The sequence below is a fragment of the Taurulus bubalis genome, assembly GCF_910589615.1.
Source record: "Taurulus bubalis genome assembly, chromosome: 5".
Classification (NCBI taxonomy): Eukaryota; Metazoa; Chordata; class Actinopteri; order Perciformes; family Cottidae; genus Taurulus; species Taurulus bubalis.
This window is the reverse complement of record NC_136593.1, coordinates 15,145,168-15,171,362: the sequence shown is the minus strand read 5'-3', so window position 1 is coordinate 15,171,362 and position 26,195 is coordinate 15,145,168. Positions and strand designations below refer to the sequence as shown.

The window sequence follows — 26,195 nt, the reverse complement described above, 5'->3', positions numbered from 1 at the left end:
ACCATCTAAGAAATATAGAAAAACAAAGACAAAACAAACCATACATAAAATAAATTGCTTGGCTTTGTGCATAACCTCTTGTATAATAGTATTCTATGTCTTATAAAATATGAAAAGCTAATGGTATATTATGTCAAAAAAAATGTCATTGATAAGTCATAATAGTCACCGTATAGTAGGCCTTTGTTATACACAATTATCATCTAGTGCATTCTAAAATGTCAGAAAAAAAGCCTTAATATAATGTTTCATAAAAGTCATAATTTCTTGTAAAATGTCATAGTATAGTGTTAATTAATGACTCATAGTATAGAGTTAGTATGTCGTAATTCAGCCATACTTCATGACGATGTTCATCGTCCTAAAAAGTGAAGTACTAGCACGCATGTTGTTGTGCTACATGTTATTATTGTGAATACTAAAGTAACTCTTACTTACTGTCAGTGGAGCAGTTAGATTCTCACCGAAATAAATAGTAGTACTTATGCAAAGAGACAGAGCTGGCTGCATCAGGGTAAATGTGAGTCTCCCCCTTAACGTGTGGACATTAGGACCTAGGGAAGACTGGGCTCTGGGATAGGGGACAGTGGAGTGTGTGTCTATTTGAAAGCAAGAAAAAAAAGAGAAGGAAAAACACAATCGCACACAATACAATGTGTGACAGTCACTGCCATACACAGCACAGGACAGGAATGAGAGAGTGTTACTGGAGGATGGGGTGGAGAGAGAGGAAGCATCATTTATCATGAAAGGTCCTCGTGGAATTAATATTTCTTGAACTAGATGTTTACGTCTGGAGCTCTGCAGCCTCTCTACAGAATAACTAACCCACAGACACCTAGTTAAATGGACCTGATGAAATGGATTTACAATTGGAGTGACTGACTATATTTAAGCCGATTCAGGACTACTCTATCTAAACATATGTGGGATCTCAATTGAAGCTTTGTAAAGTCAAACACCTGGTTAACCTGCTTAGTCTGATCTGACACAACACGGAGTAGATCATGGGTAAGTCAATTTATGCATTATCAGTGTTTCTTTAGAATGTATTTCTTTATGCTCTATGTGTTTAGACAATTTGTATTTCAATATTTTTTTTTTTACCACATTGAGATATGACAGTATAGATATTAGCACACTAGATAGAGTTAATGTCAGGTATTCTTTTTTTGAAAAAAAAAAAAAAACAATAACAAAAAAAAACTGTTCTAGATACTTTGTGGAGAAAGCGAACTTTATTCTTTTTTTATTTTTTTCCAATTCATTCTGGGTACAGATTTTGACAAAGTAAAATGGTAAAAATATGTGTCTTGAACTGCATAAACAGTGTACTCTGAACTTTTAAAGATGGCCTTTAGCCAGCTAGATCTTTAATTGCATTTAACTTTGCAGCACTCAGAAAGGTCAGACTTGGATTTCTGTTAATGGATCACTTTTTTCTCCATACATCCAACAAAAACTCCTGCACATTGGCTCTTGTTTACTCATAAAATAAGTCCTTAGGTTTTATATCACATCGGTTTGCAACTCCTTTTTCATTGAGTATATCTAAAGGGAGAATTTACAGGTGTAATGTCAAATATATTTGACAGCAGCTTGACCTAAAACAACTGGTTGCAAACAGCTCAGACTACTGAGGCGTGTCATTGCTTATTGTCCTCAACACTCTTATCTTTAACATCAGTGTAGAGTGGCCCTCAAGCTGGCAAATACTTGATTTCACGTAAACAAGGTTAGTCATTATTGTATTTCATGTAAACAGTTTCCAATTTACCCACAACTGTATCTGTTTACGCTTAAATCATGCAAGCAACACGTTTCCACATTTCTAATTAGAAATCAGCAGTCAGGTGAAATTTAACAGCAATTCATTTTTCAATTCACATATTAACTTATCAGTCCCAAATTTAAATATTATAAGGACACTGCTTTTCTGATGGATAGTTAAATGTTTATAACTAACTGTTTTCTATCCCTTTAGCAGGACATCCAGATATGAAGATATCTAAAATACAAATGGAGGATTTTGAATGAATAATGGCGGCTAAGACTGGTCCCATGATAGCCTATGTGCCAACTCACTCACCAACTAATCTCACCACGTCCCTATGGGAGTCCAATCCTACAGTTCCTGCCGATCTAGGCGTCGTCACAAGCTCCCAGTCTCAGATCAAAGACCTTTTTGGGTTGTTCTGCATGGTGACCCTTAACCTCATTGCTTTGTTGGCCAACACTGGTGTGATGGTGGCCATCGCCCGCGCTCCTCACCTGAAGAGGTTTGCTTTCGTGTGTCACCTTTGTGCAGTGGACCTGCTGTGTGCCATCCTCCTCATGCCTTTGGGTATCATATCCAGCTCAGCGTTTTTTGGCACTGTGGTGTTTACGGTTCTGGAGTGTCAGGTATACATTTTTCTCAACGTTTTCCTCATCTGTCTCTCCATCCTCACCATCACAGCCATCAGTGTGGAGCGTTACTTCTATATCGTGCACCCCATGCGCTACGAAGTCAAGATGACCATCAACCTTGCTATTGGTGTCATGCTCCTAATCTGGGTCAAGTCAGTCCTCTTAGCTTTGATCACGCTGTTTGGATGGCCAGCTTATGGACATCACAGCTCTATTGCTGCAGCTCACTGCTCTCTTCATGCGAGCCACAGTCGTCTAAGAAGTGTATTTGCTGTGTTCTTCAGCGTGATTTGTTTCCTGGTTCCTGCAATGGTTATCTTTGCCGTTTACGGTTCCGTGTACAAGGTAGCTCGTTCTGCAGCCCTGCAGCAAGTCCCAGCTGTGCCAACGTGGACAAATGCAACCGTTGCTAAGAACCGCTCAGACTCCATCAACAGCCAGACCACCATGATCACCACCACCCGGACTCTGCCCCAAAGACTGTCTCCAGAAAGGGCCTTCAGTGGAGGAAAGGCTGCCCTTACTTTAGTATTAATTGTGGGTCAGTTCTTTGTGTGCTGGTTGCCCTACTTCATCTTCCACCTGCAAATGTCCTTGACTGGCTCCATGCACAGCCCCGGGGATTTAGAGGAGGCAGTCACCTGGCTGGCTTACTCCTCCTTTGCAGTTAACCCGTTCTTCTACGGCCTGTTGAACAGGCAGATCAGAGAAGAACTGGTCAAGTTTCGGCGCTGCTGCTTGACCCAGCCGGCGGAGTTTGGGACATCCAGCCATGAGGGCTCCCTTCAGGAGAACTTCCTCCAGTTCCTCCAGAGAAACAGCAGCACAGCTGATACCACATCCAGCACAGCCAACTCCCGTCCCAGAAACACTATGGATCCGGGCATAAAGATTCCTGGACAGATACCTGAGGAGCACGCTTAGACATTGAGCAACATGAGCTATGGACCAAAGTGCTAAAATGTAGATCATATCAGTTTTTTGTTGTAAGCAGGCCATTTCTTCCTAACGAATCGGTTCACATCACAAGTCTTTAAAACAATACTGACACGTCCATGTGTACATTGAAATGATTATTGGTCACCTAAATACTTTCTCCTACCCAGACTAGCCACAAAGACATTCCTTCTTTCAATTTAAGTGACGGAAGACCAAATCTTTGTTCTGTGCAAAACTCCACACTTGATTTGGATGAGTCAGTCAGCTGAAGCTTAATATTTTTTGTTTTTTTGTTGCATGAATGGATTTTTTTCTACCACCACTTACTACTGCTTTTATGGATCTGTCTGTTGCCAGTGAGGACAGTTGGAACAATTACAGCAACCAATAATTTGTTTAATCCACATACGGACATATCCGTATTGTTTTAAGATAGACTTGAACAAATGTGACCCTATACTTTAAATATTGTACATTATTATGCCCAGCGCCTTTCATTGTCTGTTTCAGGGAGGATTTCTCATTTTAGGTGGTTGCTATGACTGTAACAAGAAACATTGATAAATGTCTCCCTGTGCATATTTTACATTCATACTACAACTGACCTGTTAGTTTATAATTGTGATATATATAACATGCATGTGTTGTTGCTAAGTTATTAGCCATTGTACCATTATATTGGTGACTGAGTATTGAAAACAGTAAAGTATTGCACGTAGCCCATGAGTGAGTGGAATAACTAACACGGTGGCAGTGTGACGAGCTCTCGTGAATCTGAGGGACAATTACCCAGAGTTCCTGTGTGCGACTGATGTGCTGATAGACGGTGAATGTCATCTACCCCTGTCGTCATGGAAATGGAGTGAGCCTGTGACTCACATAGCAACAAGCACCTTTAGACTGAATATATGCTTTAACTTTAAATTCTAATTGATCTACTAATTCTGTCTTGTGCCTGCGTTTCACACACGCAGGCAGGTTGGTACACAGGTCTATACGGCGAGAAAGAGGCTGATTAACATGTGAATAGAGCGCGAGGGAAAGTACGAATATGGACTGCTTTCATAGTGGCATGGAGACGGCGAGGCAGAGATAGTGATTTTACGATGGAAATCACTACTGGGCATTGCTAGTGCTCGTAGAGTGGTGACAAAGTGCTGTTTTATGGCCTTTGCTGTTAGTTTTTGTCTTTCACAAACAGCGGCCATGACAAATAAAGAATAGTGTGGTCATAGCAAATAACTGCAAACACCATTTTGCTGTATGAATGTAACTAACTGGAGTATTCAGCACTCTGAACTGCGGTTGTGTACTTAATACTGTGCGGTGAATACACACTCGCTGTCTCACTACGATATGTGTACAGAAACCAACACACAACACAGAAACATGCTGTGAGACTTTTTATATCAATACATGTGTTTATTTCTCTCTTTGCCTCCTCATTTAATTTCCTCCTTTTATAAATGAACAATGAGACCAAAAGACACATTTTAAACGATTCCTCTTAAATTCAGGACTTCAGGACAGCTGCTGACATGATGTCAATTAAACCTACAATGTGCACGCACAGATTTGAATTTCATGAACCCCGTTATTCATACAATGAAAGAAACAGGGTTGGGACAAAACATCAACTGGATCTAGTGAAACCAAACACAGTCTGGACAACCATCATACCATCTGATGGACTTTTCAATCAAAATCCATCACATTGTTATTCACACCATACAGAGATCTGTATTTGAAACCTAAGTTCAGACATTGTTTGTTGACTAAAACAGATTAGGAAGATATTGTTGTTCCAGAAACACTTGGACTGACAGGTGTGACGGTTGGAGCTCAACACTTTGATTTATCTTCACAAATCTTAATAAAAATGCAGATTTTTTCAAGCAATTATTTGTCCTCATCTCTTCATAATGTCTGAGTCTCAGTCTGGAAATGTAATTCCAGATGTGTAGAACCCGTGTGGTACATGACACGAGTCACAGCAGCAAAGGTCACCGGCTGAGCCAGGTATTTCTCTAGAGGGCTGTCAGATAAGAATTGTAATCTCAGGCCTTATCTGTGATGAAGTGCTGAAAGAAAGAAAGACAATACAAGACCCCTGCTATGCAGCATACACTTTTTTAAGTTTCTTGCAGTTGGTGAGAAAATAAAAAATCCAAAATCCTGCTTGTTTGAATAATCAGGAAGGAGACACGTGGAGTAAGGAACATTACATAGAAGAAAAATCAAAGGAGATGTCTGTTGTTTGTCAGGTAACACCAGAGTGTTTTCTTATTGACGAGCTAATTGATGATTAACAAAACCACTGTCCACTTCACCTGGACCTGTGAGGACTAGGTACTCGATACCTTTAACTCACTGACATAATCAAAGTCTATGCTAGCGTTGCTCGCGTAGATACGTGGGAGCTGTATGGGCTGTGAGGGAATGATAAAGGTCTCTGATTCGACGAATAGTCCAACCACGTTGCAATAAGAAACGATGTCATTGGCTAGGGCGCACTTTTGTGTGCCCGAAGATTCTCGTTTCATCCGCCAATGAGAAGCTGTCCTTGCCGTAACGCCCCTGAAATGTTTGCTCGCTTCCATAGACTCACATTTGGCCGGCGCCCCGAGAGGGGAGGGGCTTTCCTCAGTGATGATGAACGGCGATATATTATATTTGGTCACATTTAACTGGTTTTAAGTGGTTGTTGACAGGGGCTTACGGTCTCCAACACACATTTAGGGCGTCAACACGGTATCTTTCTTATTTAAATTATTTGGTACATAATGTTTTTTGACAGTATATATATATTTATTTATTTTCTTCTTTTTTTTTTTCATCGAAAGATTTTAAGAGGGGCGGCGCCCTAGCGCCCTCTATTGACGCACCGCCACTGCTCAGAACCAAGTAGTTTCAAACCTTTTCCAGTCAAACGATACCTGCAATTGATCCTTTTTTACTCTTTGATGTATCTAAACTAAACTAGCATGTGTGCAGAGCAGGATCTACAGACACAATCACAACACACTATCGAGGGCTCTTCATTACTATAGTTTCCACACAGCATTGATCATCAGCTAATTGGACTCTACTATGGATGCAGTACTGCTGCCAATGGTAACGAAAGCCCTTTGGTATTATTGGAAGCAGTGAGCACTGGGAGAAAAATTGCTATTTGGGCACTTGTCAGTGCAAAATGCAGCTGATTTGACCATCAGTGACAAACAAATGCTGATTTTTTTTCTTTCTTTTTTTTTACGAAAAAGACAAACCATGACCAACAGAGTGTGCTATATACTAGTGAATGTTCCTCATTCCTCATTGTTTGGACGTGTCTGATATTAAGGATTCTAGTAAATTTCCACAAACAGTGAGATAGGCTATGTGTTGTCTGTTAAGTGTCTCGTCATTGTCTTTTCAAAAGGAGGTATGAAGACAATACAATAAGAGTCAGATTGCTGCTGCCTTTGGATTATTGTTATTATCTCTGAACATTGTATATTCTTTGCAATGTGAACTTTTGCACACACCTTGGTCAATATTTTTGAACATTTCATCCTCTTCATGAAAAAACACGTTTTTTTTACATTTTAAAAAGAGATATATTTTAAATATTTTTATTATTATAAAAAAAATGTTTTATGTTTTTTTGTATTCATATTTATGGTTGTAGACTTTGACAGTGCTTGATTTTTTGTGTGTAATATGTTTTATTGTTATGCAGCAAATACCAAGCCGATCCCTTTTATTGAGGAAACCTACATTAGAATAAACCTGATTCCTACTCAATCCATAATCTTGAGACGTATGAAATGTGCAGTATTTATGATCAGTTGCAATTTTCTGGGTGTGAGGTAAAAGGTCAGTGCTTGCCTTAGTAACAAGGGAGGGTAGGTGTTGACTGTGTGGCTGTTTACTGAGGGACAGTGTTGTATAAGAAGTACTCCTGGTGTCATAAAATATGTAAAGTCATTTTGAAGACATACCATGCATGTGTTGAAAAACCATACATACACAACCTACTCACAAGTGATGAAAGTACTAGGCAGTACATCAGACTACAAGGCAAGGAATCACTGTCTGTTTGTTGTCCTTTGCATGTCTTGAAAACCATTAATTTGAGCTTCTTCACACTTGGTGGGTGTATTGCTGGAAACACAAGGACGTGCAATGTACAAGGTGGTGCAACTTTGGACACGCAGCACTTTCAATATTAATAAACTTTGAATAAACATGCAAACAGCACTCTGTGCATATAATAGTATGTCTTAGTATAGTATGTTCGACTCACTGACTGCAGTTCACTTTAGCTGCTGGATATACGAACGTTACAACCAAACTCTCTTTTCTGGAGTCAACAGGCGATGAGCGGTTCTTGAAAGTACTGTTCTTATTGCTAATACATTCACCTTAATACCCGTATTGAATGGAGCTGCAAAAGTGCCAAAAATTCTAAATGGATCAATAAGGTAACTCTGACTATATAACCATGACAGTGACAAAATACTCCCCTGATCATATGCAGTCTCTCAATATTTAAGAAAGAAGTGAGGGTTGATTAGCGATGGCCGTTGTCCTTTTTTCATGCTGGTCCAAATGAGACTTTCCTCGTAGTGTGTCACATGGAACATGTCACTGAAGACAAGCCTTTAAAAGTCAATAAAGGCATTCCTCAACTAGAAGCAAAGCAGTCAGCAGTCCACTATGTTACATCTGGGTGTCAGTGACAAGCCTGCAGAGCAGTAAGCCATCCTCCTGATGTTCCCTGCTCATCCTCCACATTTCCAATGACCACAGCCGTTAACAGAGCCAGGACACAGCTCAACTTGGTGGAAATGGAGGACCAGGGATTAAACGACACAGGAACAATGGAACTGATGGAGGTCAAAGTGAATGCACAGTCTGAAGATCTGAATTCCATCCACAGTGACGCAAGGCCTCCGATTCATGACAGGGATCCCAAAAGAGTCAACACGAGTCTTAAGGTAACGAGTGTGCACTGTCACTGGGGTCCACGTAGAATATACATAAACCTTCAGACAACACACAGCACAGGCCACAGGCTGACGTACGTCCGTTCTGTTTGGAGAAACAGAGGACTTGACGGTTCAGTAAAATAAACAAACATGCCAGTCCCTTATCTAACACTGCCAATGCAACGCTGAACTGATATAATAATCTATGTATCGTTTAGGGGTGAACTGATTTCTTTATGGGCACAAGTCATGATGATGAGGATACATGGATTATAGAAATAAAGCTTTATGATAGGACAAATGTTTATCTAGGACAATGGCTTCAATTTTGTTCTCACTACCAACGTAATGAGGTAAATTTCATGCTGCATAATACTGACCTAAAGTGGACACGATCACACACACAGTTCTATATCTGTCCCTGTCGATGAGATCCTAAATGGCAAAGTACAAGGAATGAAAAAATGATATTGCAATTAAAATGGCTCTGTGCAGGTAGTGTGCATGCATCACCATCATTCTCAGTCTGCATGTCAATATGTTGGTCCACCATGCCTACATATCCAATCCCTAGCATTATATTTTACACGCTTGAGAATAACTGTCCCTGGAAATCACTTCCATTGTCCCTGTGTGTGTGTCTTGAGGTCACGTTTGAGGACGTGATTGCAGAGCCTCCCTCGGTGCGGAGCTTTGACAACGTGTGGTTGTGGAGTCACGCCCTGTTTGAGGTGTCCAGACTGTGGATCTACCGCCTCATCTCCCTCCTTCTGGCAGTGCCAGTCTCACTGGTAGCAGGAATCCTCTTTGCTGTGCTCAGCTGCCTTCACATCTGGTAGGACTGCTGTAAAACTGAGATGAGAGAGAGTTTAAGTGTGGATAAACTGCTAAACACTTCTGGTAAATAAAGATTATTCAGTAGGTAGTTGAATTAGATATTTATAGTTATATAATAATATAGTTATTCAACCTTTTCCCTACTACACATTGTCCCCCAATGAGAACAGTTTTTCTGAGTCCAGAAGCATTTTTATGTTTCATGTTTTTTTTTACACCTCCCTGTATCTCTCCAGGTTAATCATGCCCTGTGTACAGCTCCTTCTCATCAACATGCACTGGGTTCAAACTGTGTGGGGCAGCATACTGAACATTCTCATCAGCCCCCTATGTGTTAGTATTGGAAAGAGCTGTGGTCGGATCACCATCCATCTGGCAAAAGATGAAGACAAATAGAAAACACACTGTGTGTCGATGTTTGGTAAAAACTGAGAAAAAGAAAGTTGGAACAGATTGCATTCTAATTCCATACGGTAAATCATAATCTGCATCATACTTGTCTGTAATTACTTTGTATAATTGCATGTTGACATATTGACATACAACTTGTCCCTTTTGTGATGTTGAACAAACGTGTTGATAGAATATGTGGCGTAAATGATGTTTAAACCATAATACAGAAGAAAATGGTAAACATATGTGTATAAATCATTGCAATTACATTTAAAAACAATAATAAAACTGGCCTGTAATTCTGGCCTGTAAATTAAAAAAGACCAACAAGCAGACAGCAACATAATAATCTCTAAATTCTAAATAAGTTAAATAAAATCACATTAGTGAAATTCATTAAATGACTTGACATTCTGATTTTAATGTACTTAATTCTCAATACCACAATACCAATACTAATAGCATAAACACACTTTTAAAACTGTCCACCATCTGATATGAAATATTGTATCCCCTTTTAAACCAATCATGAATTATTTTTGGCTTTTTAACCATGAGTTATGATTAATATATTAACTATGAAACGGACCTGTCTTTTTTATTATTATTATGAACTTAATAACAGCACACCATCGCAAATACTTCAAATTATTATATTCAAGGTTATAGTTCAAGTGCACATAAGCAGTAAACTAATCAAGCGCTGGTAGTGGAAAACTGGCAACCACATAGAATAACACTAATAAAAGTACAAAAGTATTCAAATCCAGTATCAAAATAGATTCACTAAGCTGCAGAGAATATCTTTATGTACATTATGTAACCCTTTTCAGAGAGTGTTACAAAGTGTAAGGGCAAAATTAAAGTAAATCAGCTGGTTACAATATAGTGTTTAAGGGCAAGAAAACAAAGCTTTATTTTTATTGAGGTATTCACATGACTTTGATTTCAGAAAGACTAAAGTATAATAACAATACTATTCATTCACTCTGATCATGCACAGGGGAGGAATGGAATAGTTTGACATTTTGTTCGATACTTTGTTGCTGGCGTTAGATGAAAAGATCGATCTCACATATCTCAACTATGTGAATGACCTGAGTCAGCGGCCAGTTTGCTTAGCATATCTTAGTTTAGCTTAATTCAACATAACGACTGGGAACAGGAGGAAAAGGTTTTATAAGGGGTGCAATTACTTCCTGGAGTGTCACTTAAGGTTGCTTTTTAATGAATTAAACAAATTAGATTTGGGATAATTAGTGAGGTGTTTACTACCAGGTTGTACTACCTTTGGAAAGAGCCACACTCACTTTCCCGCCTGATCCGATTTTCAACACAGCTAACTGGCGGTATAGCATCATATAGCGAGTGGTATGATCTTTCTCATCTAACTATCATCCAAGAAAGTCAAAAAGTATATTTCCCTAATTGTACACCATTGAGTATTTTCAGGAAAAATGACTGCTATCAGGAACTAAGGAATGTAAGAATACTACTTTGAAAATGTATGGTACATAATAAAAGTAATTTTGTAGGCGAATGTGTCAAGTTAAACTGCACTGTTCAATAAACCATCCCGAGTTGATACCCACTCCAACCATTACATTCTATTTGACTCTAAATATAGGTCTGAGAGGTTTGAGAGCCTGGTGTGTCTGTCTACATTAAATGAAAGACAGGAGCAGTGCAGTCTCAGCTGATTGCATTGACGCCCATAGAGGCAGAGGTATGCCCAGCATGACTCTCTGCTGAACTATTTCTGTCCCTCTGCCTCCATGCCTAACTGGCCTCAACTCTCTCCATACCCCTCTAATTGGGTTGTCTCTCTATCACATGCACTCAGATCCCATTCCACCCCTCCCTCCCTCTCTCTGTGCCTGTCTTTTCCACCAGGGAACAAGTCCATGCACCGAAGTCGCGCTTCCTGTTCTGTTCTTACACCCTACTGACTGAGATAAATAGCAACAGAGTGCTCTGGATGCTGTGAGACCTTGCACCGGTTTTCATAGCACCCCCTCCTCTTCCCCCTCTTTTTGGCAGCCCCACGCTGTATGTTTATGCGACATGCTGATATAGAAAGCTATGACTGATAGCAACAACTGCACAGCTTAAGGAAGATGAGTCAGAATTTATTTTTGGGCACTGTTGGATTTTATGTTTTGGACCTTGTTAAAATCAAAAATAGCTTGAATTAGAATATAACTGCTAAGAAACATGCAAATATGTTTAGCATGCAATATAAGCAAACCTTTCCTAACAAGTCCTCTAAATCAAACTAAAAAATAACACAGGCTCAAAAAAATCTTTTTAGAAATTAAAACAAAACCGTCAGAAACATTTCTCAGTGCAGCAGATTCTACAGCATGTCAACTGTAGGATTACAGTGACAGAGGAGGTACCGTATAGTTTTTCAAACTGGCCTAATGTCAACAAAGAAAATGATATCTAACTGACTTACGAATATGTATTACAGTAATCCTGTGAATCCACATTACAAAACACTTGTAATCCTGACAACATTGAATATACTTATTTTCTCTCTTCTGTTGTGCAGTTTAGCTTCAAACAAAACAAAATAAAACAAATAATTTTAAAAATAAGTTCACTATTTGAAAGCAAAACAGTGTCCCGACTGCAGCCAGAGCAGGAGGGTGTGTTTGTGCTTACTGCCTCACTCGGTGGTGGAAGTTCGTGCCAATGTGTAAACCCTGCCCAGATAGTCCCACAACCCTGTGTGAAATGTGACACAACCCTGGGTTCTCCTTTAAGGCATGCCTTTTCTGTATGTGTGCATTACATTGTGTGTGTGCCCGCCGTCTGTGTGTGCGTGTATGGGGTCAGGCCTCCATTTTTACCAGGACGGCTGCAGCAGCTGTCCACTGGTATGCCAGAGGGAGCGTCACAGTGGTGATACAGGGGTTCAGGAGTGAACCGAAGCGGCTCTGTGCAGTTTGATCGGGGAAGGTTTTCTCTCGCCGTCTTCAGCCCGTCCCGGACCTGCAGCCCCACTATGGCGGATCAGTACCAAGTCAACGTCAACGCCAACGAGGAGAAGATTGTGAAGGACAGCCACACCAAGGAGATTGATCTAATTAACAGAGATCCCAAGCAGATCAATGAGGACGTGGTGAAGGTTTGTTCGGCATGGAGACTCCACCCTGTCACAGAGAGGATTAAGAACATATCGGTCTTTGAAATTTAGGGATAGAATAAATAATAAATAAAGTGGTTAGTAGTAAAAGAAAAGACAGGAATACAGGTTATCATACTGTCTGGGAGATCCCTAAATAGAGCAAGAGCTATTCCTGTTGCCTATGCTGAACCAAAAGTTTATTTTGGGAATGGGGTAGAAGAGTGTGAAACTGATACACTGTGTCGCTGTGATTTATTTAGGTTTGACAACTGTTTATCCTTGGATTGTTGCCGTGGTAATGTTACAAAATATTTCTCTCAGGACAGGATCGCGTGCACATTTAGAGTATATTTAGTTTGGCTAGATGGGATTCCTGTAAACATCGTCAATGAGGATTGTAAATAAAGTTATGAGTAGAGCATGGGTTTAGTGTCTACAGACTCAGTTTAAATATGATTTACATGTCTGCTCAAATCTGTTTTAAAGTGGAAAGTTGTTAAATCTTAATCCCAATGGTCTGGTCCAGGAGTTAGTGGTAGTTTAGCATTGACATTTTAATTTAGTCATTTTCTACTTAAAATAAATTAATATCAATTGGAACGGTCTCCCTAATTAGTCAGGGAATCTTTACCATCAATGCTCTATTGTTTCTAAAGAACACTGATTATTTTGCTGAATTACACTACAGCAATCCCACGAGAGCTGAAAGAGGCTGGATGTTGCAGAGGAAATATAAAACAGTGCATGTCCAACCATTCATTCAAAGGATGATCTCAGGCGTCTATCTCTTCGAGAAAAGGGCAGCGACTTGTTACCTGACATACTGATCGCATCAGTGATCTGGAAAAAAAGAAAAGCATTTAGATGTGCAGTGCAGCCACCTGTCATGATGCCATGTCAAAATAATTCGCATTTATAGCTGATTCTCAATTTACAATTCAAAAGTGATTTTCCAAAGCAGGTGACATACTGAAAGCTGAAAACAGACTGGACCATTGTACAGTTTCTCTGTTGTTGTATTTTACACAAGGTGAACTAAAAAATGTGTTTGAATGAAGCTTTTAGAATGATTTGGATCCAGCATTAAAATCCTCAACTCCTCCTCAACTTTCTTTTTAACGTTTTTTCTTCTTCTATGATGTGTGACACATAATTGGCTTCTCTGCCTAATTTGGACACTCTGCGGATTTCACAAGCTTAATCTTTATACTTAACATTTTCATGTGCACATTACTCAGAGCCCACAGAGGGCTGGAGGAGGGAGATATATACAAGTGGTGTGCACTCAGGGATGTGTAGTAATCAACGTCTCTTTTAAATTTCCTATTAGGTGGACTTTGAGGATGTCATTGCAGAGCCTGACGGTACACACAGCCTGGACGGGGTGTGGAAGCTCAGCTACACCACCTTTACTGTGTCCAAGTACTGGTGCTACCGCATCTTGTCCGCTGTCTTTGGTATCCCTGTTGCTCTGCTCTGGGGCTTCCTGTTTGCATGCATGTCCTTCTGCCACATCTGGGCTGTGGTTCCCTGCATCAAGAGCTGTCTGATTGAGTCACAGTGCATCAGCCGCATCTACTCTCTCTGCATCCAGACCTTCTGTGATCCCTTCTTCGAAGCCGTGGGGAAGATCTTCAGCAGTGTGCGCGTTGTAATGCGCAAAGAAGTCTAAGAACTCACACAGTAGCATTTTTAGTATGATTGGATGAAGTGCGGTATCTTTTTATACACCAGAATCTCAGCCCTGACACCTTGCTCACTCCCTGATACTCCTCCTTCTCCCTTTATAACATGCTGTTCCCCACCCACCCATCCTCAAGCGCTGTCCTGGCATGCCCGGTGAGCCTTTCGCCACCAGAAGCTCTGTGACAGCTGCAGCAGGCGGCGTGGTTCTGTGACAGCTCTGGCCCTCCTGGAGGGCTCACTGCTCCTCTCTGAGGGAGAAGAGGACCGCCTGCCATGATGAGGATCTGTCTGCTCTCATTTATTTGACATAAGCCAAAGACAATAGCTACTCAATCACAACAAATTAAATGAACTCCGTAACACTGCTGCGCCTGTGGACAATGCTGCCTGTATGCATTACAGTGCATTTGGTCATTCTTAAAAGTTCTATCAATGTTGTATGTTGCTGTGTCTGGTATTTAACTTTATATTGATGGAATTGGATTTGACATTCATAAATATAACCTTATTTGAAAAGCTCTAACAAAACCAAAGAAATTGGAAATGTTTTCTCGACAAAATTATTTTGTAATTTGTCATGACTGATTTGTGTTGACTGTGTTGATGAAAGAAATATGTTTTTGAACCAGCCACACAATTACTTACTTTTATCAAAGTGAGTCAGTTAATGCCTGCACATTTCAGTCAAGTATGTGGAAACAAGACTGGACCTAACTACTGACATGGGCTACAAAGGCTAATTATACATGGGCTGAAACTATTCTAAAGACACTTTACACCTGATGGAACTGTCACTATAATAAGTGCATTGCACCACTGGTTCAGCGCATGATTGAAAGTATCTTATTTGTGTTATTTTAGTTCCTTCTGAGAGGCTTAAGTAGTACATTTTTAAGAGTCACCAAACATGTTCACCGTGTTTCAGTGATATTTTGGTCTGCTTGAGGCGACCTGGGAGCTGTGACCCACTAGAGGCTGCTGTTGTGTTTTTCATTTGCTTCTCTTTCTGTCTGAGATCCATTATTGATGATTCAGTGTCACCACACCCTTCTTTGTTCATAGCGTGTTTCTGTTTGGCCGACTCTTTTGTCCTTTACTATGCTAGAAAATGCACAGTTCTAATGTATATGAGCAGAAAGCATTGAGCTGATAAATGATCTGTTTTAACCAGTGTAATTAAGGAGCTAGAGTGATTGATTGATTTCTCAAAATCTTCAAAGGTAATTAATGTGCAGGATAAAAATACAACCAATGTTTCATCAATTATCTACAAGGCAATATATTGCATACATACTGTATGTCACAAATTGCCCTACACACTTATTGGCATCTCTAGAAATGGAACAATTACTAATAACCTTAGATCTTAAAATTCATGGCACCTTGTCACCTTTAAAAGATTTATATTCTACATAGTCTATATTCTACATCTTTTCTCCTAATACAATATTTGCCACTGGTGAATGATTATCTTATGCAAAGTCACATCATCTAGGCCAGTGGTTCTCAAATGGGGGTAAGTGAAGGCACTCCACGTAGGTGAGTTTTTTTAAAAATATATTTAAAATGAGCATCCATTCAAAAATATTTTAAAAATAGTTATTTAATAAATATTAATATTCATTATTATGAAGTGTAAGTTCATAAACTGAATTGTATACAGTATATTCTATATTAAATCAGACACCGATGGCAGTGTATTACAATTTGTTTTCACAGGAGGTACATCAGTGAAAAAAAGGTGAGAACCACTGGGGCTCTAAGGGAAGTAAACTCTCCCTAAATATAAATATTACTTTAAAATGATGATAATTTTGGTTCATGTCATCCACACACAATTAAAGCAACAGCGTTGCAGTGTAACTAACCTGTATAAAGCTTAACGATAGTTCTCTAGTAATAGTTGAGGTAGGTGGTGTTGTTTCATATTATATATACTTATTATTACAAATATCCTAAGTGTAAGATGGGAGAGAGACAAAATATCAGGATAAGTCGTATAATAGATTTGCTTTTGCATATATTTAAGTCCTCATTATTGACAATGAAAATTGATTTGCTGTAATCATAATAACAAAGGTTCATATAAGATGGATCTTATTCTTGAAACTTTTATAAAGAACGTAAACACAATAGACAAAAAAAAACGCATCAGGCTTAATTGGCTTTGCAACAAAGAATGCTATAGAGAATGAATTGCCACAGTTTACCTATATTGTCACTTCCTGTGGGATATTGCACCACATCATGCAACAATTGTTGCCCCGAGGTACTTCCAGAAATATGAGTAACTTTAGTTCACTCCAGTCTCCACGTCTCAACCCAAGAATGCATTTTTGAGCTAAGGCTGGACAGGAAGTTCAAAGTTTTAATGTGCTGCCAGCATTTTGTAGGAACTCAGTGACATTATTGATTTGCCATGGACAAACATCCCTCTGAAACTTTCCCAGCAACCTTGCCAAGGATGTCAGTAGGCAATAGGAGTCTAATGATCATCAGCAAAAACAACAGGGGCTTCAGTGCATTTGTGCTGCATTTGCTCTTTATTTATTTTTCATTTTATACTTTACCAGTGACAGCCATGACATCTCACATCTAACAATATCTCAAGTAACAGTTTACATGTATGCAATTCATTGCAAATGTAAGAAAGTGAACAATGTGGTACAGGTTATTTATAACAAGTGAGCAATTTCATCATAACACAGACAAACAGGATCCACAAGCTTTGGTGGTGACAACAAATTAATCAGTAATGAAGTCAGCTACGGTTGAAAGTGCTTAAAAAATATTTGCTTTTCTTGATTTTCTCTGTACATCTCAAACCAGAATAATGTAAAAACAAACAAACAAAAAGGTGATTACTCAGCTTGGTCCATTATTATCTTGTACGTCTTTGAGAATAAAATATCACACCCTTAATAATGTTCTGCGCATCTTTCTAGTTCACAATTCCATATCCATACACTGTAAGGTACTGTACAGCAAAACACATATGTGTGTTGTTTTTTTTCCCCTTCAGAGCTTGAAAACAGAAACCCCAAGGTGAGAGGTAACTGAAGGAGTTGAGCTGCTGGATATTTTATGGGCGACGGCATTGGTGAAAGGCAGGGTGGGCAGCTGGAGAAGAGAGGACAAGGGAGGACGAGTGCTTATGTGGTGGAAGTCTGTGTGATGCTCCTCTGACTACTCGTGCTTTTAATGACGAAGGTTGAGGAGTTGCTCTTGTGACTGGAGTCAAAGTCACGCTCGCAGCCGCACTGGGATGACTTGAGGTAGCGAGTGGAACAGCACAGAAAGTTCTGCCTAAGATCCTGGAACAGATGCCCAGCAAAGCACATGTAGATCCAGGGGTTACAGCAGCTGTTGAGGCTGGCCAGCAGCATGGCGATGATGAAGGGCATCGCTGCAGGAGATGAGAGAAGAAAGTTACTGTGCCGTGACAACAAAAATGAAGCTGCAGCTTTTTGAGAAGGTTTTGATTGAAATAAGTAACGGTGTTCGAGCTGACTTTATCTACCGCTATTCTCATCATAATTCACCAGTTGTACACACACATTTTGTTTTACTTGTGATGATTTACAATGTTTATCCATGATAGAGATGTGGTTGTAGTGATGGCAATGTTGGATGGTCTACCACTGCAATACCTCAACATACTAGATGCCATACATATCCATGCATCCCAAAGAATGAACCTCGATACATGTTTGGCTGTTGACTGGTACAGTCTTGTTTCCTTTATCTATTAACAATTTTCAGCCAATGCAGAATCAATTAGATTATAAAGTATAACTCTACTGAGTATTGCTGGTGGGATTGCTGTAGAGATGTGAGAGGCAGAAATGGGTTTATAGCAGGGGTGGGCAAACTTTTGGGCTCAGGGGCCACATTGAATAAAAAAAATTGACAGACGGGCCGGGCCAGTATCAGATGGATGGAGAGTGTTTGTGTGAACCTGTCACGGGAGGACAATGTTGCGGAACCAAATGCAGACCACATGAGAGTATGAGTATCTGGTAAAACAGATCATTGGAGCCAAAGGGAGCCTGTGGTCCGCCACAGGAGGTGCTGGGCGGTGTGAGACCCGTGGCTCTACACTGGACGACGGCGAGGCCGGCAGGGGGCGGTGTGAGAATACAACGTAAATGACTCAGCTTTTTTGTTCAACTCGCTGGTTAAATCTTCATCAATTTGTTCTACTACTTACTTAGCAGTCCACTCATTAAAGACTCTGCACTCACTGTCGACTTGTCTTTTCTTGGGTCCACTCATTGTGACAGAAGGTATCACTGCAGGAGGATGGCAGGAGGCTGACAGACAGAACCCTATATGTCACATGACATGAGCGCGCAGGGTGGCGCAGTTCCGTGGGTCGAATGTGGTTAGTTATGTTAGTTATACTGAGGAAAAATACTCTGCATGCAGCTGTCAGTTCATTTTACAACTCTAAAACTGTTGTAGCACAAACCCTGTCTCCGGCGACAGAAAGTGATTCATATTACCGTAATTCTTCTAAAGTTAACGCTTTACGACATAATTAAAAAGGATTCTGACCGCTAAGAAGTGGAGCTTTTCAGTGGTTTGCGGTATATTACGGTAATAAAAAATTGTCGCCCTTGTCTGTGGGATCAGTGGGGGTGGGGGTGGAATTGACCAGCGCAGCACAGCAAGTGTTGTGTGTCGCTCTAGTTCAGCAGAACACGGCAGGCAGCGGTCCGCACGGCGCGTACAAACTGCTGTAACACCTCTCTGTTCCCGACTTGATTTTCCCGAAGCACGATGACCACAACAGACCAGCGTTGATGTTTCTTCATGCTTATTTATTGCACAGCGCTCTTTTAGGCTTTTCGTGTGTGTGTTCTTCTGCAGCAGTGCCGTGTGCGCAGCAGAAGGCATTACAGCGGTCTTTCTGCTGCAACAGAACACACTCGAAAAGCCTAAAAGAGCGCTGTGCAATAAATAAGCATGAAGAAACATCAACGCTGGTCTGTTGTGGTCATCGTGCTTCGGGAAACTGAACTTGGGAACGGAGAAGCGCTACAGCGGTCTTTACTATAACTTTTTTCTTTTTTTTTTTTTTTTTTATGTTATAATAATTATCATACTCGGCGGGCCGGATTAAAATGCCCCGTGGGCCGGATCCGGCCCGCGGGCCGTAGTTTGCCCACCTCTGGTTTATAGGCAACCCACTGTGGCACGGCGGATGACATTTCTGCTCGTCAACTCCACTATCTAACTGACAATTGGCAAATGACGTTTGGATTCATTTAATTGGTTTGTATCCCATATTTAACCTCCTTTTAGTAATTGCTAATTGGTTTGTGCTCCTGCTATTCTCATGTCGTCTTTAATGACAGTCCCTGAGTTTGAACAGAATTGCTCACCGACAATGATCTCTGTAAGGTCAAGAAAGTCACATGCATGACTAATAAGAATTGATCATCAGCCATTTACAGTTTAATTTTTAAAGTTAAAAGTTAAAATGACTGCAGATCATTGAATTACCCTTCTACTAGCGTGTCATACGTTTTATTATCTACCTTTGGCTAAGTGCTGCATTATAATCTTTCAGATGTATACAAATAGAAACGGCAGAAAAACTATATACAAACTATATTTTAACCTAAACAAGAAATTGCCAATTTATGAAACATTCTACAAACTCTGCAACCATGAAACATTTTAATTTATAGGCTGATATTACACAATTGTACAGCAAACATAGTGAGCCATGTATCAACCTGCTCTATGTTGCTGCTGACATGGATGGAGGAATACACTTCTTTGGAGACGGTGCAAAAGACCAACTGGTGGTTATCAAGCAATCTTATCAGGGCAGATGAGAGCAGAGCCTGGATGTAATTTGAATAATAAGGGATTATCAAGCAAAGGTCTTCACTGAATTAGCTCATGGTGTATTTCACAAGAGAAGGAAGAATCACTCAGCAAATGCAAGGCAGAATCGATCAGAACGATCATCCCCATGGGTAGCACATCTGTCTGACTGTCAGAGCTGATGCTGGGCAGCCCCAAAAGACTCTTCAGCAAGTCAATAACAAGGACACGTGCTTATTTGTGTTCCTTGAAGGCAAGCAAGCATTGCACTAATCTCATTTTCGCATTCAGTGATGTTAATGATCAAATTGCTTTGAGAGGCCTTTCAGTACATGTTAATGACTTGCTTTTCTCATGCCCTGTATAGACATTATATAGACGCTGAAAAGTAACACTGGGCTTTGTGTCCATCAAGCACTTACTGCTAATCAATAACACACAGAGTGTGATGCGAGTCAGCATCCGAGGTCACCAGGCTCAGCAGGGGGAGATGTTTGTGCTCATAGATTCTTTTGGGAGCTTGTGTCAGGGTTTGACTTTATGTTTCTGTCCTTTATATAATTAAATCTGTTTTGCTCTTCAATATGAAATCACAGATGCAACTGATGTCATAAAGCTAAGAGGAAGGCAACATTGACGTTTCCAAAAATCATATCGATATGCCTAATGCCGTGCTAAAAAGGGTAAACTGCTGCAGGGTCCTTTACAGTAAATCCCGGTGTTGGGGGCACTTCAAGGGATAAAGCCGTTTGGCTCTTTGTTCCTTCATCTAAAAATACATGTCACACATACGAGGAATTTGTCTTGGCGGGTGGTGCATACAATAGACAAACAACAACAATCAACACAGTGCAATCCTACACTTGTATTCTTTACAACTTACAGAATGCTTGACTTAAATAGGCATGTTATTTCATATTATATTGTTGGTCATTTGTGCCTTTTATTTATATTATGTTTATATTAACACCTATTTTTTCACTACCTTTGTACATAACAGTCCTGTCTATTTGTTACCTTTATCTCTCCAGCATTGTTGTCCCTGCTCCTGTTATTTCTATTTATGTGTAAAACACATTGAGAGCGATGCAAAAACTGATACTTTTTCATCTAACTCTTGACCGAAAAGCCAATAACCAATAACAAATAACCATATTGTTAAACAATGCATTGTGTTGTTGATTGTCTCATGTAATTACTGAATAATTTAATGCAGAAGACATAATTACTTTGGTAATGGGGGACGAGGGTGGAGAAAGTGTAAGAGTCTGCATGCTCCTTGTACTTCTTGTTTCTGCTGAGAATGACCCTTCAAAGTCAGACTCTGGACAATTTTCAACAGTAATTCTCCACTGTTGAAACGTCAACTTGTTGTCTTTAATTGATCAATTATTTTCCATAATGGCCCCAATCATTCACAAATATGCTGAAACAATAAACATTGTTCTGCACCAGAATAAAATAGGTGATTATATGACCCATGCAATTTTAGATTTAGATTAGATGCAATATAATCTAAATATTTGCTATAACGAATAATGAGCTTCTTCAGTATGTTCCTTACCAGCTGCTAATTGTTCACTTAACACAAACTGTTTTAAAGGTACAGACCCTGAGTCAGCCACACAACAATTGAACATGAAAAACACATTATTATAACCTGTTGTCTCTTCCAAATTAACAACAGGAACTACAATTAACTACAACTACAAAATTGTACTGAATAATCTGATGTTTTCTGAAACTGGTTTGTTTACATCATGAGTGTTTGAAACACATGTTTGTAATGTATAGGTTATTCCCATAGTACTCCTTTCATGCTGTGTGATCTTGGCTCACTTTGCTCACTCTGGTGGACACTTTATCTGCACACACGCAGGTGACACTCCACTATCTTTTGTACACAAACACTGTCACGTAACTGCCAATTCTGGCCTTTCTGAGCACTGTTCACGTGGAGGACAGCCATCAGCCTCCTCCCTGCACTGAGCAATGCTTTGCAACAGGACATGTATTGCATTTTCTTTTTCATTCACAGGCTGGAGCACTTTTGTTGCAATTTTTCTGGCAACTGTAATTTTGTATATAACTGTGAGGTGCAGCATCAGACCAAAATATACCTCCTCAGTGTTGAAGAATGGGATGAGAGCTAAGTGTATTGTGCAACTGTTTAACTCCAACGTGTAAATAGCTGGTGTGAACAACGCAGCTTGAGGAGAATGACACACAATCATTCAGCTGAGAAAACAAAACTAAAGACCGAATGCCTTTTTGCTTCTCATCAAGAAATGGTGTCTTATTTTAGCATGTGTTGCAGATTATTTAATTGTAGTCGTTTTTTGCAGAAAATGTTTCTCTTTTTTCTTCTTGTCTGAGGAAATACAAACGGAGTAAAGTTATAGGAATGGAAACTATTATGAAACAACATTTGTAACGTTTTGAAGAGATGCAGACATATTGTCTTCTCAACTGTCCACAATGATATTACTTAAATGTGGCTTGTCACTTCCAGTCTTAAATTATGGAAGGAACACAGAGGCACAGTACAAAAGTGAAGTCGAGGTGGCTTTATGTTGTTAAATTGTGTCCATTACCAGCAGATCGATGGACATAGGGAGCACATACAGATGGTTGCTTAGTGGCCTATTGTGGCTAAATGTCAACGACGCACTTCAACGTGCCCCACAGGCGCAAATAAAAGCTGCTTGGCGCGTGTTGGCGCACACTAATTTGATTAATGATTAGTCGTCAGTTGGTCTCTGCAGTATGAGGTCAGAGGAACATTCTGTGTACAGATTTGGCACTTTAAAGGCCATATGACTGTTTTTCTTACAACTCAATAAACGAGCCATTGTCATAATACGAATTATTGGTATGTTTTTATGGTCGGCTGATGCAAACAAACTGCATGAGAACACATTACTCGTTGTCTATAAGACCGATTACTATTTGAATGCCTATTTTTCCATTAAAATTGCTCAATATCAGAAACGCTGAAATGTCACATACACGGCCGTAAAAGCCAGTACAAGTCACGTGTCATTTTAACAGACGTATGAAGTCACTCATTGTTGAGTGCTTCAGCCCAGTCCCTAAACTCTTTCATCCGCCCTGCACCCTGCTGCGTTACATTTACCCAAACAACAGAACCCGGCTAGTCAGCATGTAACCTCGGTGCCAGACCCAGCTCATTGAGGAAAACAGATTAAATCCATCTTTTTGTTGTCTCAGTTTGTTCCCACTTGACAAGCAAGCCATGGCATCCTCATGCGTAAAGATCACTGATGCGCACAGCAGGAGGGATGCGGCAGCTATATAGATCAAGTCTCAATTCATTTCCACGGCACGGCCATATTGCTGGATACATGTGCAACATAATGGCAAAAGAGTGTGTTAGTGTTTCAAAATGTTGCAGATGCATATGATGACATTATATTTGCGCAGCATTGGCGCGCGCTCGGTTTAATATCCGACTTTAAAATCCAACCTACCCTCACGGGGCGCTGCTGTATCCCACGCAGTCCACATCTGAACAGAGAAGAAAGGGGTCCAGCAGACGATATAAGCCACGACGATCACAAAAGTCATCTTCACTGTGGTTATCTTCGCCTTGGAGATGAGCTTGACGCTGCTCACGCGGGTCAGTGTGTTGGATTTGGAGGTTTTGGGCGTCAGGCTTATACACTGCTCGCGTCTAGTTTTCAGTCTAAAGTTTTGCCATATTTTGAAGCTTATCAACCCGTAGCAAATGCTCAGTATCGCAACTGGAATGATGTATATAGTGAGACTGATCCATGTGATGTAGGCTTTGGCTCCCCAAGGCTTCACGAAGTCGCCCCAGCAGTCATACACTCCTGATCCGGCCGAGCCGACCTCGATAAGGGAGAAGATGAACATCTGCGGGATGCTGAAGATCAGGCTCAGGACCCAGGAACATAAGACATAGAAACGGTCTTTTCTCCTGTGCAACGAACGAAGAGGCTGACAAATGGCCAAACACCTGTCTACAGACATCAAAACTAACATGTAAGTGGAGGCGAACATTCCGACGACTTGTAGGTATTTTACCAACCTGCACAAAATGTCTGGTCCATAGAACCGAAATGTAATGTCCCAGATAAGTTGAGGGAGAACTTGAAATATTGCCACAACTAGATCGGCGATGCTCAGGTGCTTCATGAAGTAGTACATGCGAGACTGGCTGTGCTTGGTGCTGTGGATGGCCAGCAGGACGCACAGGTTCCCCGTCAGCGCCAAAAACAGCACCAGCGCGAGAACAGCCACCTCCACCTTCGCCACTTCTTCATTCCGCTTCAGAGGGTTCGTCTGATTCAACCAACCGGTGCTGTTAACGACACTTGAGTTCCGCCAGGACTCGTTAAATTGCCAAAAGTCACTTTCATTTGAAATACTCTCCATTGCCGCAGTCGTATCCTCTGCAGATGCGTCAGGGTGGTGCAGTCATGCAACCGCTGAAACAGGGGAAAAGTCTTCCTTGTGTCCGCACAGGTGTCAAGACGAAGGGCGAGGAGGTGTGATGAGGCTCAGAACATGTTATTTAAATGATGAACAATGATGTGTTGATCATCAATCTCTCGTGCTTTCTAAAAACTGAAGACGCTTGAAAATATTTCCTCCAATATGAAACATGTGACACAAATGTGGGCACCAAAGACACTAAAGTTAAGGTGCAGAAATCTGCAATACGGACCTTCAAGACAGTGAAGTCTAAAATACATGAGTAGTACACCTCACTGCATTGGCAATTCTCCAAAACCACAATCCGAAGAAATTAGCAGGGTATGGTCGAGAAAAACAAAATCGATATATTTACTTTAAAAATCAAAATGAAACTCTGAAAATGTTAATATTGCGAGAAAAAGTGCAGCAGAAATGGAAAGCTCCAACATCATCACTGCTATGGACGGGAATGGCCAGCAGCACAGCACTGAAGCTGCTGTTATATCTCTGCCCGGTTCAGTGAGAACAGGAAACAGTTTTACCTCTCACCGCCACGAGGGGACGATGTGAGCCATTCATCACCACCATGCTCTGCAACCCTCTTCAGATCATGAGCCCCCACTATGTTTAGGGCTCTATGAGTAAACAGCTATTTAATATACACGCGCTCATTCATAACCTCCTACTGAGAGAGCATTTTTGAGGGAAGTGCTGGATGCAAACTGAGTTTCACTTTCACCTTTTTTAGGAGAGGCACAGCACCAGAGAAAGCTCTGCGCACATGTTCTATGTTCTCACACTCGTTACTGTCAACACACTGTATGTGCTTTGTATTGTCCATATCAGAAGACATCGTAGACCACATGAGTCGGATGCTTTAAGCTTTTGGAAAACCTTCATAATGTAACAAGGATTAAGTCCAAAATGAGATGGATAACAGTTTATTTTAGAATTAGTATTTTCATTAATGACACCACAGAGAGCGCCTTAGGTATTAAATCATCGCGTTACTGCAAAACAAAACAAAAAAGAAAGAAAAAGAGACAATGATTATCTTCATACACATGAGGAAAAAACAAACATACGCTGTTAAATTCTACTGGCGATGTTGCGCTGTTAATGTCCAACGATTCCTCTGAACACACATTTCTTATTTCTTCCCATACGTGTTAGTAAATGAATTGCTGCTTTGGATTTGGGGTTAAAACCTGTTGGGTAAATGAAGGTGAATTGTTATTATGTTGATTACTAATCAATATTATTATGACTTAATTGATGATGGTGATTTATCATAATTAACCAATAATAACAACATGAAAACCCAAAGACATGAATGTAGAAACGCATAATGTCGACATTTCTTTGTAAATGATTTAAATTTGACAGATGAGAGAGTGTGACAGGAAGTAAGATTATATCAAAAAGAAGTAGGATTTGTATTAATCTCCATTTAAGTATAATTGTCTGTCCATGCTGCTACCTGAATTCTGTTTTAGTGTCTTTTCTGGTAGAGAGACATAATAAAC

The 26,195-nt window shown here is 40.2% G+C and overlaps 4 protein-coding genes across 4 annotated transcripts; 3 read left to right on the top strand and 1 right to left on the bottom strand.

Annotated features, from left to right (window-relative positions):
• Positions 1 to 2,040: 2,040 nt before the first annotated feature.
• Positions 2,041 to 3,333, top strand: gpr61l (G protein-coupled receptor 61-like; the record flags this gene model as incomplete). The annotated part of the gene is made up of 1 exon (XM_079218614.1): positions 2,041 to 3,333. One exon carries the CDS (start codon positions 2,041 to 2,043, stop codon positions 3,331 to 3,333), a length of 1,293 nt encoding a protein of 430 aa, XP_079074740.1.
• A 4,832-nt stretch (positions 3,334 to 8,165) lies between these two features.
• LOC306736226 (caveolin-2-like) lies at positions 8,166 to 11,124 on the top strand. Its single transcript, XM_079217835.1, has 3 exons — positions 8,166 to 8,330; positions 8,969 to 9,156; positions 9,395 to 11,124. The coding sequence occupies exons 1-3, from the start codon at positions 8,181 to 8,183 to the stop codon at positions 9,552 to 9,554; spliced, it is 498 nt and encodes a 165-aa protein (XP_079073961.1). The 5' UTR covers positions 8,166 to 8,180; the 3' UTR covers positions 9,555 to 11,124.
• A 1,344-nt stretch (positions 11,125 to 12,468) lies between these two features.
• On the top strand, positions 12,469 to 15,546 carry cav3 (caveolin 3). Its single transcript, XM_079217646.1, has 2 exons — positions 12,469 to 12,684; positions 14,015 to 15,546. The coding sequence occupies exons 1-2, from the start codon at positions 12,562 to 12,564 to the stop codon at positions 14,354 to 14,356; spliced, it is 465 nt and encodes a 154-aa protein (XP_079073772.1). The 5' UTR covers positions 12,469 to 12,561; the 3' UTR covers positions 14,357 to 15,546.
• A 1,976-nt stretch (positions 15,547 to 17,522) lies between these two features.
• On the bottom strand, positions 17,523 to 24,627 carry oxtra (oxytocin receptor a; the record flags this gene model as incomplete). The annotated part of the gene is made up of 2 exons (XM_079217637.1): positions 17,523 to 17,776; positions 23,700 to 24,627. The coding sequence occupies 2 exons, from the start codon at positions 24,625 to 24,627 to the stop codon at positions 17,523 to 17,525; spliced, it is 1,182 nt and encodes a 393-aa protein (XP_079073763.1).
• Positions 24,628 to 26,195: the final 1,568 nt, after the last annotated feature.

Coding starts and splice junctions, on each gene's coding strand:
- LOC306736226 (XM_079217835.1), top strand. CDS start 8,181: ATGGAGGACCAGGGATTAAACGACACAGGAACAATGGAACTGATGGAG. Junction 8,331..8,968: donor GAGTCAACACGAGTCTTAAG/GTAACGAGTGTG, acceptor GTGTGTCTTGAG/GTCACGTTTGAGGACGTGAT. Junction 9,157..9,394: donor CTCAGCTGCCTTCACATCTG/GTAGGACTGCTG, acceptor GTATCTCTCCAG/GTTAATCATGCCCTGTGTAC.
- cav3 (XM_079217646.1), top strand. CDS start 12,562: ATGGCGGATCAGTACCAAGTCAACGTCAACGCCAACGAGGAGAAGATT. Junction 12,685..14,014: donor TCAATGAGGACGTGGTGAAG/GTTTGTTCGGCA, acceptor ATTTCCTATTAG/GTGGACTTTGAGGATGTCAT.